At 43.6% G+C, this 18100-nt stretch overlaps 1 protein-coding gene across 1 annotated transcript in view; it reads left to right on the forward strand.

Annotated features, from left to right (window-relative positions):
• Window positions 1-18100, forward strand: part of KCP (kielin cysteine rich BMP regulator) — a 622724-nt gene that overhangs the window by 539886 nt on the left and 64738 nt on the right. Inside the window, exons 51-52 of the mRNA XM_078677796.1 lie at window positions 5183-5271; window positions 8646-8748. Coding sequence (XP_078533922.1) covers window positions 5183-5271; window positions 8646-8748 — 192 coding nt within the window. The remainder of the gene's footprint in view (window positions 1-5182; window positions 5272-8645; window positions 8749-18100) is intronic.

Consider the following 18100-nt stretch of genomic DNA (forward strand, 5'->3'; position numbering starts at 1 on the left):
CCGCTCAGGACAGTATTGCCACGCAATCTATGCATAGTGTGTGATCTGCAGCTCATATGCCTCGAACGGAAAATTCTACTTACCAGTATGCATCTGTTCTTGGCATGTAGAGCTGCAGATTCACATATCCCCCCCACACCTCTCCGGCTACCTTTATCTGTTCCAGTATTATTGTAATTAGATACAACATACATGGACATCTCTTTCTGTTTCTCACAAAACTCCATCATTTCCCTTATTGGCGAAAAAACAATCTGAAGATGGAGTCGATGCCCATGCGCACTATTGTCCAGAGGAAGAGTCACCTATCTCATGACTTCCAAAGACTTGTTCCAAGACAGTAACAAACTGCAAACATCCGGGCCCAAAACCCAATCGCGATCTATAAAGGTGCAATAGAACCTGTTCCTCTGCACCAACAAAACAAGGGAGTCTACTCCCTATACTTTCTTATCCCAAAGAAGCACGGCTCTCTAAGGCCTATTCTAGACCTCAGACCTCTAAACATATACATACAGTCAGACCATTTTCACATGGTCACACTCCAACAAGTCCTTCCTCTTCTGTTACAAAACAACTAACTTGCAACTCTAGATCTCAAAGATGCATATTTCCACATTCCCATTTACACAGCTTACAGGAAGTAACTCAGATTTGTAAAAAAAACGGGCAGCACTATCAATTCAAAGTACTACCATTCGGAGTCACAACAGCATCAAGGGTATTCACGAAGTGCCTAGCAGTAGTGGCAGCACATTTATGAAGACAGCACATCCACGACTTCCCATACCTGGACGACTGGCTCATAAAGCCAGCTCCTACAACCAGCGTGTAGAACACACTCATGCTACTATCCAACTGCTTCACAACTTGGGGTTCACAATAACCCACACCAAGTCCCATCTGCAACCATCCAAAGTACAACAATACCTTGGTGCCACAATAAACACCTCAACAGCGCTAGCTTATCCCACTCCGGTAAGGATAGCCAGCATGCAATATCTTCTCACAAAGTTTCAACCACAACACTCCCTTCCAGCACGAGTGTTCATGCAGCTCATAGGGATGATGGCCTCTTGTATTTTCATAGTGCCCCATGCAAGACTTCAATTGCGTCCTGTCCAAGAGTGCTTAGCACGCCAATGGAACCAGGCTCCAGGTCAAATAACAGACCGAGTGTTGGTGGACAGTCGGACTCATCGCTCTCTGCAGTGGTGGAACACCAAAAACCTTTCCAAAGGCCGACCGTTCCTAGAGCCAGTTCCTCAGATAGTCTTGACAGCGGACGCATCGCTCTCCGGCTGGGGAGCCCACCTACTGTAACATACCATGCAAGGCAGGTGGACACCACAACAAAAGTTACTACATATCCATCATCTGCAGTTACTAGCCATATTCCTAGCATTGAAAGCTTTCCAAAAGCAAGTATCAAACAAAGCTGTGTAAGTCCGCACGGACAACATGACAGCCATGTATTACATACAGAAACAGGGCGGAACACACTCCCTGCAGCTCTCCCGGCTAGCACAGAACATATGGCGGTGGGCTGTACCTCAAAACATATTCCTCTTAGCCCAGCATGATCCAAGAGTACAAAATACCATAGCAGATCTGTTAAGTCGTCAGACACAACCATTCTTTCAGATGTGGGGACAACCTCAGATAGACCTCTTCGCCACCCACGAAAACGCCAAATGCCCAAGCTTCGCCGCCAGATATCCACACCCACTGTCCAAAGGCAATGCGATATGGATGAACTGGTCAGGCAAATTTGTGTATGCTTTTCCGCCTCTACCACTCATGCCACTAGTAGTACGCAAACTACAGCAGCATTCTCTAACCCTCATCCTAGTTGCTCCAACGTGGGCCAGACAGCCGTGGTACACCACACTGCTACAATGGTCTGTAGTGCTGCACCAAAAGCTATACCTATCTCCACGCCTTTTAACCCGGAACCGTGGAGAGATCAGACACCTGGACCCAGCTCAGCTCAACCTTGCAATCTGGCTCCTGAAATCCTAGAATTCGGATATCTTAACCTTCCTCCTGACTGTATGAACTTCATAAAAGAGGCTAGCCATCCAACCACTAGAGCATCCTATGCAGCCAAGTGGAAACGCTTTGTAATATATTGTCACAGCAACAATATGAATCCTCTAAACATGTCTATTCAACACATCATAGCATACTTATTACATCTTCAAAAATGTAACTTAGCCTACATGTCTATTAGACTGCATCTTGCTGCCATAGCAGCATATCTACAAAACAGACAGCACCTATCTCTGTTCAGAGTGTCTGCTATTAAAGCTTTCATGGAAGGCCTCAAGTGAATAATTCCTCCCAGGGTACCACCTTCACCAGTGTGGAATTTAAACATTGTTCTCACACGGTTAATGGGACCTCCCTTCGAGCCTTTACATAAATGTGAACTACAATTTTTAACATGGAAGGTTGCGTTCCTAGTAGCTATTACTTCACTTCGGAGAGTTAGTGAACTACAAGCACTAAGCATTCAAGAACCTTTCTTGCAAATGCATCACAATAAGGTCGTTCTCCGTACCAATCCAAAATTCCTACCCAAAGTCATCTCTCCCTTCCCCCTCAATCAATCTGAGGAACTCCCTGTGTTCTTCTCGCAGCCACAAACAGTAGCAGAAAGAGCTCTTCATACCCTAGATGTCAAAAGAGCATTGTTATACTACATTGAGAGAACACAACCCTTTCGTAAGACCATACAACTTTTTGTGTCTTTCTCACCACCACACAAGGGCAACCCTATATCAAAATCTGGGTTAGCTAGGTGGATTATTAAATGCATACAAATTTGCTATCACAAAGCTAAAAGTACGTTATCTGTTCCTTCTATAGCCCACTCTACAAGGAAAATGGGGGCTTTAATGGCATTTTTAGGGAACATTCCCTTAGATGACATCTGCAAAGCAGCTACATGGTCTACACCGCACACATTCACAAAACACTATTGTGTAGATGTGCAAACTAAACAAAAAGCTAATGTGGGCCAGGCTGTTCTCAAAACACTATTTCAAACTACTGCAATGGATAGGGGTGGAAGCCGTTAAGTGTGGGTACTGCTATACAATCTATGCACAGTGTGTAATCTGCAGCTCTACATGCCAAGAACAGATGCATACTGGTAAGTAGCATTTTCCTTAAGATGAAGTTGATGCACATGCGCATTGTGGGCTATTGGAGGAGTCACATCTCGTGACTTAAAAGATTTCTTTGAGGAAAACAGCTTGTAAACATCTGTGAAATAGCAGGAGTATGCAAGGCATGAGAATCTACATTACTAGACACTACGGAAGGATTCTTACAGGGTTAGTAACCTTTTCCTTGTTCATTGCTTGAGTAATGGAAAATCTCCTCCTTATCCTAGAGTCCTCTCACACATATTCACACTCTTGAGAAAATCCTGTTTTAATTAGTAAAATATCTCTTTGTCATCAAAGACATCCGTAGGTACTCACAGTAAGCTCTACTTAAACAGAAACTCCACCTCGCTTACCCTCTGCTTCCCCCACTATACTTCAAATAGCCCTTACTTACTTTTATTCAAGCATCTGTGGCCTGGAGTGGGGTCCACCTGCTGGCCCAAGTAGTTCCATTCCTCATGATGGTCGACCACCCCATTACTGTGATGCACCCAATTTCCCCTCCAGAAAACCACCTGCTTACTTTTGTCCTGAACCCCTATTACTTAGCAACAAAGCCTTCAAAGCCTGTGGTATGTCCTGATGGCCCAGGAGACCTTACTCTTACCCTGAAACTAATTCCCAACCCCCCTTGCCCCCCCTCCACACCCCCAGAAAACTATAGCCTACCCTGGACGAGCCAATCCTTTCCCTGCAGGAAACCTTGTTGAGGAGTCCCTACTTACCAAGTAGAATTCAATGCTCACACTGAAGCATCTCCTGTTTCCCTGTGCCACCCCCCCAGCTAATGCGGGATCACCCATTATAGGCCCTCGCTAACCCTGCAGAATTCCCTGTTACCTAGCCGGTTTACCATGTAACCTTTGCTTCACTGCTTCACCTGGAACAAACTCTATATACTGCAAGGATCCCTGTCCTACCATGGAGCGATGTGTGCTTACTTTGGTGGAATTCTTAATAACCCTGAAACTGCTTCTCTTAACTTTTTTTAAAGTTCTTTAAGAAGGGACCCTCACTGGTGTCCATGTGGAACATTTGCTTAGTCTAGAGCATGTCCTGCTGGTCCTCATTCCATCTATTCTGGATCCTCCATTCTGAAAGCTGCACCATTAGATAGGGTGTAGGTGATACTGCAAATATGACCTTGGCATGATAGATGTAATTTGAAACGTTCTCTGACAGTATCAAGATATATCCTCACATAAGTACCAAAATGGGAGACTCTGGATATTTGTAACACAACTCTGCCAATGTATGTCAGTCCTGGTCTACAGCACACATGCTATTCTAATACTGAGTCGCTTGCACGCCGCAGCCATTGCAGCACCCAGAGCTGCTTCTTTAACGGAACCAAACCCAGCTAGGCCATTGCACCTCTCTCCTCAGCTGCAGAACACACTGCTGTGACATTACTAGCATCATTCTCAAAGTTCCTCCAGTGTTCTTCATTCCTGATCTTAAGTATCACCCACACGGTGAACAACCTTTACAACAAAACTATTACAACGGACTACCATTACAACGTGGTCATTACAACGCAAACCATTACAACGCATTGCGCTGGGGGGCGCTCTAGGATAGGGAATAAGTTTAATTTTCTATCCAACACCTTCCCTAGTGTCCACGGGGACTGGAGTTGGAATATAAAATTATACTCACCACTATCCAGCACCTCTAAGCGCTATGCGTTGTAAAGGTTTGCGATGTAAAAAACGTGTTGTAAAGGCAGGCGTTGTAATAGCCTGCGTTGTAACGTCATACATCCCACCCACACATAAGTGTTGCCGATCACTTACCATCTTGCTGATCTAGTTCTAGTACTGAGACCCCACACTACATAAGGTTCAAATTGAGACATCACACAGTGTCTCCAGGCTCCCTCAGTCAATGGCATGTACACAGTCTCCCAGTTCTATAAAACAGGCATGCACATGTTGCATTTGCTAACCATTAATGAACATGAATTAGTTCTGCACTGTGCTTACTCCTACCTATTTTTGACTCAGAGTGTGTGGTAGAGGCAGAAAACCGAAGGGTATCAGATGGAGAAAGCTGGACTGACAGTGTTGATGACTGCATCACATGCACCTGCCAAGTAAGTCTTTCCCAACACACTGTGGTATGTGCTGTCTTATGGCCCATAAATGTAGTCATTGTGTGTCAAACTGCCTCTTAGCCTTTAAGTCTCTGGATAAAGTCTGCTGTTATTTCTTTGATTTTGACCCTCAAGGTGGTGCAATAATATATCTCAGCCGCAGAATATTTCCAAGCGTTTGTTCTGTCTCCTATTTCTTAAATATCCTTGATGTCATCTGCACACCTTTTTTATTCCTTCAACTTTCTCCATGGTGAATACTTCTGTTTTTCCCACTCCCACATTAAATATGTGCTGATGTCTCTCATTATGGGTGCCTCTGCAATTCCAATTGGGTTGTTAATTACAGTTACTGGCCCCCTTGGAATTTCATGGTGAATCTGGTGGGTTTTAGTTTAGGACCTGCTTGAAAAAAAGGCAAAACTTTGGTAGCAGCTCTGTGAGAAAATTAGCAATTACCGTCGCAAAGTGGTGATTTGTTACCAATCTGCTCATTCAATATTTCTAAGGGTTTTCACTGGGTCTCACCAGTCATCCCATTGACTTTTCTACTGCAGCGTGAATCTATTTTAGATTTGCATGCTGTACATAATGCTGCCATCTCCTGATCGGGGGGATCAGAGGGATCTATTTTTGATCTAACAAAAGTTTAAAGTTATGGGTATCTACCGCTTGGCTTTGTGTGATGGACACTGCTATGTGTGATGGACACTGCTATGATGTTAACAGCTGCGTTACACCCTACATCAGTGATGTATAAGGTTTGTTTTGCCCCAGAATTCTCATTGATCATATGGGAGCAGGTGTAGAAATATTTTCTTTACTAATGGAGAGACATGGGCTCCTAAGACTCTAAGGTCCTCCTTATGAGTGACCTGGCTAGAGATGTGATTATTATTGCACCCTTTAAAATTCGATGTCCTGGCAATCAATACTGTCTGCTACAAATTGTTAGCTTTAAATTGGAGCATAACATGTGGATGTGTGTCCTTTGTGCACCAAATCCTCTTGTGCTGGTATTTACTGGGCACTTTCCCCTGATACATTTCAGCAGGTTTGCCCAAATAAATCAATCTGACAAAAATTGCAGGGATGTGGTAATTACTGTGAAACATGTGATTCTGATCCCTGTGCAAACGTGTTGTTCAGGGAACAAAACAAATGGCCTACTTGTAATGAGGGCCCAGGACTGTCATTTTTGGTTTCAAATATTAGGAACTAGTTTTTATGAAATGAAGATATTATTGATGAATGCTGAGGTTTTTGTGGTCGGTTCAGAAACATTGTATAGGAAACATCAGTTCTGGCTAGGGTTTAATTGTCAGCTGTTTCGATGGAGTAACACATTCTGTGATTGCAGCTTGTTTCTTTGCCTTAAGCTGGCAGCAATACGCTGTGTAGTGATGTCAAAAGATTTAATGCTAGACTCTAAAGCTACATCCAGTGCTACATGGCCCACACACTATGCTGAGAGGTCTCTGAAGAAGCTGCTGATGGTGATTGCTCAACAGATAAGTCCAGTGAGGCATCCATATATTGAACATTTTGAGGGTCCTGGCGAATCTTAGAATTGTATAGTCTAAAAATACAAAGGCAATCAAAAACAAGCAACCACTAAAATGTTTTTGTCCTAAACTTCAACAATGGAAATCTTCAACACCCAGATTATGTTTCTGAAGAAAACACATTCTGGATTTAATAGAGCTAATGTGAAAGGTAAACAGGGACCCTTTACCAAGATCATCAGATCCAATGGTTCCAGCCTGATGAGTATGCATATTCCAACTTCGACCTGCTGTGAAGGCTGACTTTAAGGAAAAAAGACATAACAATGGTCTCCACAAGACCTAACTCTTTATTAGCGCTTCCACAGAAACAGGCTCAGTTATTTTGGCAATGCCCCAAAACAGGTCTGTTAACCTGGGAACAATAGCTAAACTTTGTCCCGCTAAGGAAAGCAGGAACCTAGAACTCAGAAAAGTTTGCATCTCTACAATTCGCAACTTGGAATTTTAACATTTCACATTTCTGCTGGCTATGTATGGTTGAAGCCCACTTGGCAAAATGGAGACCATCATTAAATATCGTCCTGAATAGTACAAAAAGAGGGCCCAGAGAATGTTTCAAGAGGGGCAGAATGCATTAATTAAGACGTGTCTAGACTCTATGGAGATGTAAAGCAGACAGAGTAGTGCATGTTTCACAGTTTTGAGACATTTCTGCCTTGGGGTATCTGATGTTTTATACAGACCTTAAAGACTGTAAACAATTGTAGTGGCAGAGTTTTTTCTTCTTAGTAAGGTACCACCAAAGCCACATCACCCAGGGCCACTGTGCCTTCACTAATTTCCTCACTGTCTCTTCCATGCTTCAAGGGGGGACAGTGGGCACACACATGTAGGACTAATCTACAGGGGTGTGATTCACACAACTGAGTCTTGCAATTCAGCAATGCACTGAGTGCCCATTGGAGGGCAGATGAAATGGTATGAGTAGCATGGTGGCATGGGTCCTAATGCAAACCAGGAAAAGGATTCACCACCCCTCCAGTTTTCCTGCTCAGTATCGCATGTTCTCGCTCATGCAGGGCACAGCAGCCAGACTCGAAAGAGCTTGTAATTTTTGCCTTAAATATAGTCAGGTTAACAGAAGATAAAACACTTTCAGGGATGTTAGCATTAGCCTGACATTTACATTGGAAGTTTGTAATTCCACATGTATATTCGCAGTGTGAAGCTCTCAACCCTGACCCCAAGTCAGCCAACAGTGCTGGTAACGAATTTCGATGTTTATTGAAATCGGGAAAGACCCATGGAAAAATGTATAATTTACTTAATTTTGCTACAAGGTTACAATAAAACCTTCGTCCACACTAATATTTGAGCTTCTAATAATTAGTTGTTGAGGTTTGCTGAAAAGACAGTATATGTATTTGCTCAAGAATGTTCACAATGGCCAATGGCCTTCTTTTTTTTAGCCGAAAAGGGGTGTCCATATATTAGTATTAGGCGATGCCGGGAAAGCCTAGGTTGCTGATGGAAGATTCCTGGGTGCAGCATCCTGATCGCTTTTGACCTCTTTTTATATCCCTGACAATTCACATTCACATTCCAGCAGCCTTTTCATCTGGTCTTTCACTTTATTCACCTACCTGTCAATAATTCACAACTTCACTTCCTTCCTTTATCCTCAGCATTATTCATTCTTTGTTTTATATGTATGTTTTGAACATCTTGGTAAAATAACACATGTGCTACTTAAGACTCTGCTGCAGCGTCAATTGTATAGGGTGAATTTTCTCTGGCTTGGACAGTGGTAAACATGACTGGCTTATGTGCTGCCCCTCACTTGGCATATCCTCTCTGTCTTACCAGCTCGGCCACATCGAATGTCACATCCAGGAGTGTTTACCCACGGTCTGCAAGGATGGGCTGGTGAAGGTCAGGGGTCCTGGAAGATGCTGCTATGAGTGTCAAGGTAAAAGCTATACGTTCAGAACACCCTAGAAACAAGCTGGCATCCTGTTTTTTCCCCCATGTCACCCTTCAACCCATGTTGTAGCTGGTTGAAAAACATGCATTTCTTAAAGATGTTATCTTGTTAAGAATGACACATTGTTGTCACTTCCATCTTCTCATTAAGTTCTGTGTATCCCATGTATCTAAATAGCTCAGTGGTGGGGGCGGGGGGAGAGGAGGATGGTGCTGTGTTCTTTTTATGGGAACCCACTAGCTATCACTGCTATAAGAGTAACACATGGTAGAAGACATCTTTTCATGCTCTGCAGTAGAGCATGAAAGGATGAGAAAGACTCCAAGCCCCTTTTTAGGTTTTGCCTAGCCAATGCGTACGAAGTGCGCATGCGCTAGCAAAATCTTATGTTTTTCTCTGTGGGGTCGGGTATCCGCCCACTCCTCCCATTGGCTAGCTCCATAAATGGAGGCTAGCCATTGGGAGAGGGCTCTGTCCGTCAATCCCGGATCAGATTCGGGGGCGTTCCCGAGAATTTTTCGCTTTTGGCTACGTCAGCCGAAAGCCAGTTCCCGGGAACGCTCCCGAATCTGGTCCGGCACCCGCCTTCCTGCTCGGGGCCGGGGAGTTTCATGAAAAACAATGGCCGACAGGAAGCGAGGGTGGGAGCCTACCCCGCCTCGCAGGACGTCCTGAGTGAGAGGAGAGCCGGGCGGTGGAGAGTGCAGGCTGGGCTCCGGAGTTGCAGGAGAGCCCCACGCTGCTTGGAGAGACACACCGGCCGTGTGTCCCGCACCCGCCACCAAAGAGAGAGAGGAGCATCCGCCTGAGAGCCCGGTGAGTGTAAGTGCTAATGTTTTGCTTGCACTAGGGACACGGCCCGTGGTATGCCACTGGATCTTATGCGGGTGCGGATCTTAAAGTAAACCTGACTTTGCTCCCTCCCCAACCTATCATTTCAAGCCCTTTCATCCATTCAATATAGCGATCCTGGGAACTGCCCCTTCCTCAGCCAATCACAGAATAACTGGCTCTTTCCCAGGACATGTGGGAGCTGCCTGACGGGTTGTTTAAAATGCACGCGCCGTATGTTCAAAAAGGCTACTGTACATTTAATGTGTAAGTGCAAGTACGAGATAACGGTCACTGCTGCGAGGTCAAAAACTGAATGGGCATAGTCTGTCGTATTTAATATGAAAGGTGGGTTCAAACAATAACTTTCAGTGTCAAAGGATTGCACTACTGTGCAGGACATCAAATTGTATTGCTTTCAAGGAAGCCCGCTGCATGTCTTTTCCCATGCCTGATACATACGAGTCTGACACTACCCCCTCCCGCTGTCCGTTCCCGCCCCCCCTCCCGCTGCAGCATTTTGTTACCCACTTGTAAATTCTTGTTTGTTTTTCCATTGGTTATTTGGGTTAGTCTTGTGCTCTTAAAGAAACCACTTGATGCATCTACTTCTGTTCCTGTCTGGCAGATTACATTTGTAGACGTTAGGTGTGATCTTTAGTGGGGCTGGTTATGCGGAATCATGTACATGTTTGCAGTTATAATAGATGAGTTACAGGGCATTAGGTACTGTCGAATTGCAGGGATGAGATGTTTAAAGGAGAGATTGTGATTTTCATCCTACATTAAGTTCCAGCCCAGATTCCACGAGCGACGAGTGAAAACAAATGCAGGCATCGGCTAAATACGTATGACGCAACGATTTTTTTTCTTCAAATGAACAACTTCTATGTGTAATTGTCCTATTTCAGCTATATATTTTTTTCTCTGGGGGTAAATATGTATCCCTGTTGGGCAACCTTTTACTGTACACTGCTATAATTTTGTTGCCGTTCGTATTACTTGTTAGATGTCTCAGTGGGAGAGGCCAAGGAGTGTATAGTCATGACATCTCCAATCCATGCTTTATGTTTCTGAGTAAGTATGATGTACCCTGGTAGTTAGTGGAGGAAGATAAGAGAAGTGTTGCCAATTATAATTTGGGTTGAAATAATTATAACACCAGTGCGTTTAGGTCTAATAGCGATGGTTTTAATGCACATAATCATTACTTTCAGTAAGGGCATTCTACCATTTCGCACTGGTCTCTTTATTTCCGGACTGCAGTGCCCATTATTAGCAATGTTCAAAAAGGCTACTGTACATTTATTGTGAAAGTGCAAGTACGAGAGAACGGTCACTGCTGCGAGGTCAAAAACTGAATGGGCATAGTCTGTCGTATTTAATATGAAAGGTGGGTTCAAACACTAACTTTCAGTGTCAAAGGATTGCACTACTGTGCAGGATATCACATTGTGTTGCTTTCAAGGAAGCCCGCTGCATGTCTTTTCCCATGCATGATACATACGAGTCTGACACTACTTAACCACCAGCTTAGAAGTAATGTCTAATCAGGGAATCTCGAGTTTACTGTAAGGTACAGGCCTTTGTTTCTCCTGAAGGGCTGGGGAAGAGTCACTTACATTTCCGGGAAGTATGTGCTATATTTGTACAGTTCCATCCTACAGACCTTCCAATCAATGTTTTTTCACGCAAGAGCCCCTTATCTGGAAGGTCGTAGGCAGCCCACCCTCAGGCCATGCATCTGTGTTCTTCGGTTCATGGTTCAAGGTGTAGCGCTAACATGACCATCACAGATCTGTAATGTGGCTTTCAGCCTGCTAGGAAGGTCTGTCTAATAACACTGGTTAAAACTGTCTGACTACGGGTGTTGCCCTACACCTCAAACCAGAAGGCCACTTAAAGTCATGGCACGAAGCACGCAGATGTCTAGAAGTGCTGGGACCTCTGTAAATGAGTTACAAACGCGAGAATCTGAAATTGTGTCCTTCCTGGCCATTTCTTTAGCACAAGAGGCTGACCTTGGTTGTTCTGGGTGTGTGGGTGTGTGTGGCTCTGGGTGTGTGGGTGTGTGTGGCTCTGGGTGTGTGGCTCTGGGTGTGTGTGTGTGGCTCTGGGTGTGTGTGTGGCTCTGGGTGTGTGTGTGGCTCTGGGTGGGTGTGTGTGGGGGGGCTCTGTGTGGCTGTGTGTGTGGGGGGCTCTGTGTGGGTGTGTGTGGGGGGGGGCTCTGGGTGTGTGGGGGGGCTCTCTGTGGGTGTTTGTGTGTCATTTGCAAGAGATTAAGCTATTGGCATTGTAAATGACAATGCTATTTATTTATGTTTAAAAAAAACATAAATAAAAATAATGTCAAGAGCAATGCCAATAGCTCTAACTTTAACAAAGGCAAAACCATTGCATTGTAAATGCTTGTTAACTTAGGCTTTCCAAGTACACAGTCTGCCTCTCTTCAGCTCACGCCTCTTTTCACCCATTGGTGCTGTAAGGGTGTAATAGACCCTAGTGCAAGCAAAGAAAATGAGCCCCTTTATTGGTAGTTGGGTAGTAAAAGAGACCAATAGTTACTGTTCTGCGTGCTCCTCAGGCTCCTGGATCCCGGTGCCACTGCACCTGTTGTGAAATTCATAACTACACCTCTGTTATCACCATGCATTTTCCCAGATCCTACGTAGAATACATGTCACAACTACAAAGGTCACCATGCTCTAAAGCATCGAGTGTCAAATCATCCTGAGAATAAAAGAGCTTACAATTGTCTGTCTGGAAGAAATATATGTGAACAGTTGGCCTCTTTAGGTTTAAAATACATCTACTTTGAGACATATAGTAATAATCATTATTTCGAAATTGTTAATTGTCTATATTTTACATTCATGTTGAAAATACTTAGAGAGAAATATAAATACAAGATTTTAAAACTGCATTTTTTCCAGCCCTGACCTGCTATAACTTTGACGATTCCCTTGTATTGTGGTTACTCTATCAATCAGAATTACTATTTTAACTCCGTTTCTAGCCAATTTTGCCACCACAACCAATTTGTGCGAATGGTGGACTGCGGCAGTGGACAAAGTCTGAATCTCAAACTTTCAAACTTTTATTTTGAACTGAAAGCCAGATTTACTAAGCATTTTTATAGTCGAAAATGCTCTGATTCATCATTTGCAAATGTAAAAATGCTTTTGCAGATCTACTAATCCCATTTTAAAAATTAGAAAGGTTTTTCTGATTCCTAAAAGGGGATTGCCAATGAATACTGATTCCTTATCTGGTAGGGGCATTTAGTAGGTTTTCTTTTCTAATACCAAATCGCTTTGCTTTGTATTATTTTTTTGCAACCAAAATCCAGTCGCAAAACATTGAAAAGTTACAGATACTTCACAGGAGGGCGTAATCCATGCGCCGAGGGAGAGGGGATTTAGAACTCCAGTCCCATTGTGAATAAAAAAAAAAGTTTGGGGCGAATAACAGGCAGTAGCCACAGGACCTCTGCCAACTCTCAAATAAACAAAAACAAAAAAAGTATTTCCTTTTAAACACAGCCCTGTTTCTCTAAGGAAAATGGGCCGCATTTAAAAAAAGTTTGCTCTGTGTAAAACTGATCACAGATATGGTGGTCAGCTGTAGAGGGCTGCAGTCTGTTATCTACCTAAAAAATAGTAATAATAATAATAATTACTTCTCATATCACTGTCTATGTGAACTCCACACTAATGAGTCCCGGAAGAAATGATTATTGTTAAACAGTCCTTGTGTGTGTGAAGCATTGCAGAGGCACATTTCTTATATATCACATATCTAGCCTAAATCATAGGGTACAACACCCTCTCATAATTTCTGCTTCGATATACAAAATCATCTACATCTAAAATTCCAGATATTATGAGAGCAGGGTTTACCTAGATATCTTGCTGAAAAAATGTAGAAATGTTCTTAACTATACCATTTCAGTAGTTATTTAAAGTCGGGTGGCTCATAAACTTACCCATTTCATCCATCTGATGGAAATGGATTTTTCACATCTTCTTTCTATTTGCTTTGACATCTTGGCTATCTTCTGTGGGGTTCTGTATGTTCTATGGAAGGTGAAAACATCTTTAAAATTATATGGACTTCATTGTGGCATGTAATTTACTCAAAGATACTTACCGTAAATTGTCGAGCTCCATTGTAGACATATCAGCTGCTTCACAAAGCCCCACTACCACATTTACATTTTTTTCTTCTTGGTGATTCCTACTCCATCTTTGATGGGCTTGATAATTTCCACTTTTGTTGCATTCTCCATGATGCAAGTTGTAGATAGCCCAATCTGGATAGTGACCTTTCTATATTTTCCTTGAAACATTCCCAGGGAACAGCTTCCCACTTTTATCAGAAATGCACTCAGGTAGCCTTTTAGAAACTCCAGTGTCCCTGGTGAGTCGTAGATTGGTGCCAAGTGGTCGTAATATTGTACCTTCGGAGGTCTCCAGATTTCATACCACAGCCACACTGTACCATTCAGTACTTTTAGCCTAACCTATTTTACGTATTCTAGGGCAGCAAATTCATATTCAAAGTTTTTCATAGAGAAGCCGTACAGAATCTATTGAAAATTGAGTCCCAATCTTTTATTAAGTGTGATGTATGTATCATTAGTGCAACTTCGTTTTTTTGTAAAAATTTTTATTGCTGTTTTTGAACATAAAAAAGCCAGTAACCGGATTCCCATGAGCAACCATTCCCCATCTCACATACACAGCATTACTCTGACTTTTACCTTTTGTAGCTTGTCAGTCCCCCTGCTCCCCCTCACCCTCAACTATTCTGTCTCGCCTATTCATCATAACAAAGTGCAGGCATTTCCAGTCAATGTGGTCATGTACTGGGTGTGTCCATACTTTTTTTAATAATATCTCCCCAGGTGATCAAATACTTCACAGCAACTTCATCCCCTCTGGTTAGCTTTATATATTGCTCATCTGCGATTGCCCATTGTAATAGAACCGCCTGCCAAGTCTTTATGTCCAGGTCTCTGGGCTCCACACAATGTATTTCTATCTGTCTCCACACATGCACCAGACCTTATGCCTTCTTTCTGTGTGCATTTTGAAGTGTTTCCGATGCAGCTGCACCCCAAATAGGTACAGTTTAATAGAGCCTTCCTACTCCCACCCCACCACTTTCATCAGCACTCTCATTACCCCCCTCCCAGTACCCCATCAATCACGGGCAGGCCCATGTCATATGCAAAAGAACAGTGGTGCGCAACCCCCATTTTCCGTACGCAACCGTCTTAGTGGGATAAATCTTGGACAATTTGCATGGTGTCATAGAAGTTTGGTGCAAGTGGTGAAATTGTATCAATTTAATTTGGGCATTAGGGGACACTGTCTTAAATTGTTTGCAGGCCTTCTTCCATTCAGACCTCGTGGGTTCTTCTGTGCAGTTTGCACTCCACCAGTCCTTTGCCCGGTTTACCGCACCCCCCTTATCTGTCACCAAGGCTGCATGTAAGGTTTCATTAATTGCCTGCATCCTGACAACTCTAGAATTTGTCTCATTGCGGAATGTGCCCGAGGTTTGTCTGGAAAGCATGTCCAGTTTCTCTGGGCTGTGTGCGCTATTCAAGCATTATCCTCTATTTTTACTCCAAGTCATTCTTTAACTTGTACAATGTTGGGTAGGCCGTGCGATTGCAATTGGTTTTCAATATCTGTCAATTTGGTTTCTAGTTGCTAGAACTCCAAACTTTCTGTTCTGGCTTTCCGGCTAGATATTTTTGTAATTATGTAATTATCCTGTGCAAATATGCTTTATTACAGAGTATGTCTAGGGAGGAAGTGTTGAGGATAAAATAAAAAACATCTCTTGGATTATACTTTATCTCCTCCACGATTTGCCATCCATTGTCCATCTGGGGCATTTCTGATAGGTGGACATTTTCAATTGTAGGGTCACTGCTGCATGATTGGAGTTATGCATTGGCAAGTGTGTGATTCTAAATACATAGTTCAAGAGAGATCTGTATAATAAAAAGAGTCTTGAATAATGCCCATACTTTTTTGAGTAATATGTATAGCTTCTTTTCTTTTCTCTCCCATATATATTTCCTCTACACATTGCATACATCTAGATTCTGTATTATGTTAAGTACACACTTTCTCATTTTAATGGTATAGACTGTAGGCCAACTAACAGATATGTCAAACTTGTTGCTAAGTAACATGCTACAGTCACGCCCAATAACTAATGGCTCCTGAAATTCTAACAACTTAATATCAAGAAAATCCAGGGAGCTACACTTGTCTATATTTGGTCCATGGTCACCTCAACAGACACTCTTATTGCTTAACTTAAATTTAGCTAGAACCCAATAACCTGAATCGTCTTTTTTATTAAATAATTTTTCTCTTTGGAGTCCTTTGGTACAGCCAAGCTTGAGTCAAACACCCTGTCAGATTTACCCACCTTTTTGCACTAAATACTGGCTTAAAATCATTACTGAATACGTGTGTTTCCTGTAGTGTAATGTAATATGTAATATGTGATTTACATCTTGCTAGATACTCTGATACCATTGTTTGTTTTCCCTTAATCCTCAGTGTTGGAAGCTGCCACTGTATATAGTATACCAAAAAGAGGCAAGCTGTGTAAAGAGTCCAGGTATCCCTTTTGAGTAAACAGGGGCTTGCTCTAGCAATCCCAATATGTTCTGTCTAGGGTTGGTGTGGATGAGCAGCCTTAGGCTTATCAGAGAGGAGTGTGAGACATTTGTTGCACACAAAGGGCCAATAAATGATACACACACTTAAAAAGGACCACACCAATTTGGAATAATAACAGGTATCTTTATATATATTTTGAACCCAAGAACTTCTTTACTAGTAAGTACTTTTTCGTAATAGACTTTTAACAGTTTTAGCACAGTTAAGCAACAGTGCGTTTTTACGTGTTATGCTTTCCAATGGGAAAAATAACATTTACTCCATACATATACTTGCAAGGCGTTTCAATGGGACCCCTTTCGGTTGTGAGGTGGTAGAGGGACAAGTACCAAAGTTCCCCCTGCAGATCAGTCGTATCTGCCCTGGTGAGTCTGAGTGCAGAGGTGCTGGATGGGTTGGTAGCCTTGCACACTATGTGGTAGAAAGGAAGGGGGCCACCAGGAAATGCTGCAAGGGTGTACTTGGGTACAAGTGTGGGAGCTCCCAATGGGGATTTAGGTTGTGAGGGTCCTGGGAGCACGGAGGAGCATTCGGTTTCTTTAGGCCCGGGCCAGGGGGCAAAGGTCCAGAGAGTTTGTGGTCGGCTTGCTCTTGTGCATCAAGGCGCTCACTGGTGTCTGTCGGGACCAGCAAAGGGGACAAAAATAGGACAGCCAGGCCACTTTTGGTGCAGAGTTTGTGGTGCTGATGTCCCTTGGTGACTGGTCATCGGTGATGTCATTGGAGTCCAGACTGGACTTTCAATAAGCGTTGATCATGGCAAGGGTCTGGTACCCCAAGTATTGGTGCAGGAGGGCTCGTGAAGCTCCTGGCATCTTCAGGCTTAGTAGAAAGATGGATCTGACCACCTTGAATGTGCTGACCTTCTCCTGGGCTGCGACTGCTCAGTGTTCCCGGTGGACAGCAGCTTCTTTACACCAGATGTTCTGGTTGGTGCTTGCATGCTGCAGGGTCTGTGGTGCTGATGTCCCTTGGTGGCTGGTCATCCGTGATGCCATTAGAGTCCAGACTGGACTTTCAATAAGCGTTGGTCATGGCAAGGATCTGATACCCCAAGTATTGGTGCAGGAGAGCTCGTGAAGGTCCTGGCATCTTCAGGCTTAGTAGAAAGATGGATCTGACCACCTTGAATGTGCTGAACTTCTCCTGGGTGGCGACTGCTCGGTGGACAACAGCTTCTTTACACCAGACGTTGTGGTCGGTGCCTGCATGCTGCAGGGGAGTTGCTCCTCTACTCCAAGGGAGATACTGGCTGCTAGGCGAAGTGCTGGCAACCCTCAGCTGCAGGACGAGTCGGGCCTTTGCAATTGTTGAGACTCTGTGCCACAGGCAGGGTTTGGCGTCAAACGTCTACAGCAGTGTTCAGTTCATGCTGTTTTGGCTCGTCAGTGTCCTCTTCTTCTTTGTAGTCAGTGGAATCTGAAGTTCTGGATTCAGGGAGACCCTAAATACTAAATGTAGGGGTTTTAGGGGAGTGGATTGTAGTAACCAATGGGCTACCTACCCTTGGGGTCACTACACACCCTAATTGACCATTTCCTGTGGGAAGTGGGCATAACCCTGTCGCAGTTTCCTGACTTCTGCAATCACCAAGATGGCGGAATTTTGCTAGACTAAGGCACATCAAGCAGCTCACCTTAGGGGTGTGACTGTCCTGGGTGTGCTCCACGCTTACTTCGCATACTACTTTCCTGCCTGTCCTGGTGCCAAATGGGCCTCAGGGCAGAGGTGGCATCTCCCAGGTCTGAGGGATGCCAAGGTCACATATCAAAAGGCGGCATGGCTTTGAAGCCTCC

Source organism: Lissotriton helveticus, chromosome 1_1 (genome assembly GCF_964261635.1).
Source record: "Lissotriton helveticus chromosome 1_1, aLisHel1.1, whole genome shotgun sequence".
Lineage (NCBI taxonomy): Eukaryota > Metazoa > Chordata > Amphibia > Caudata > Salamandridae > Lissotriton > Lissotriton helveticus.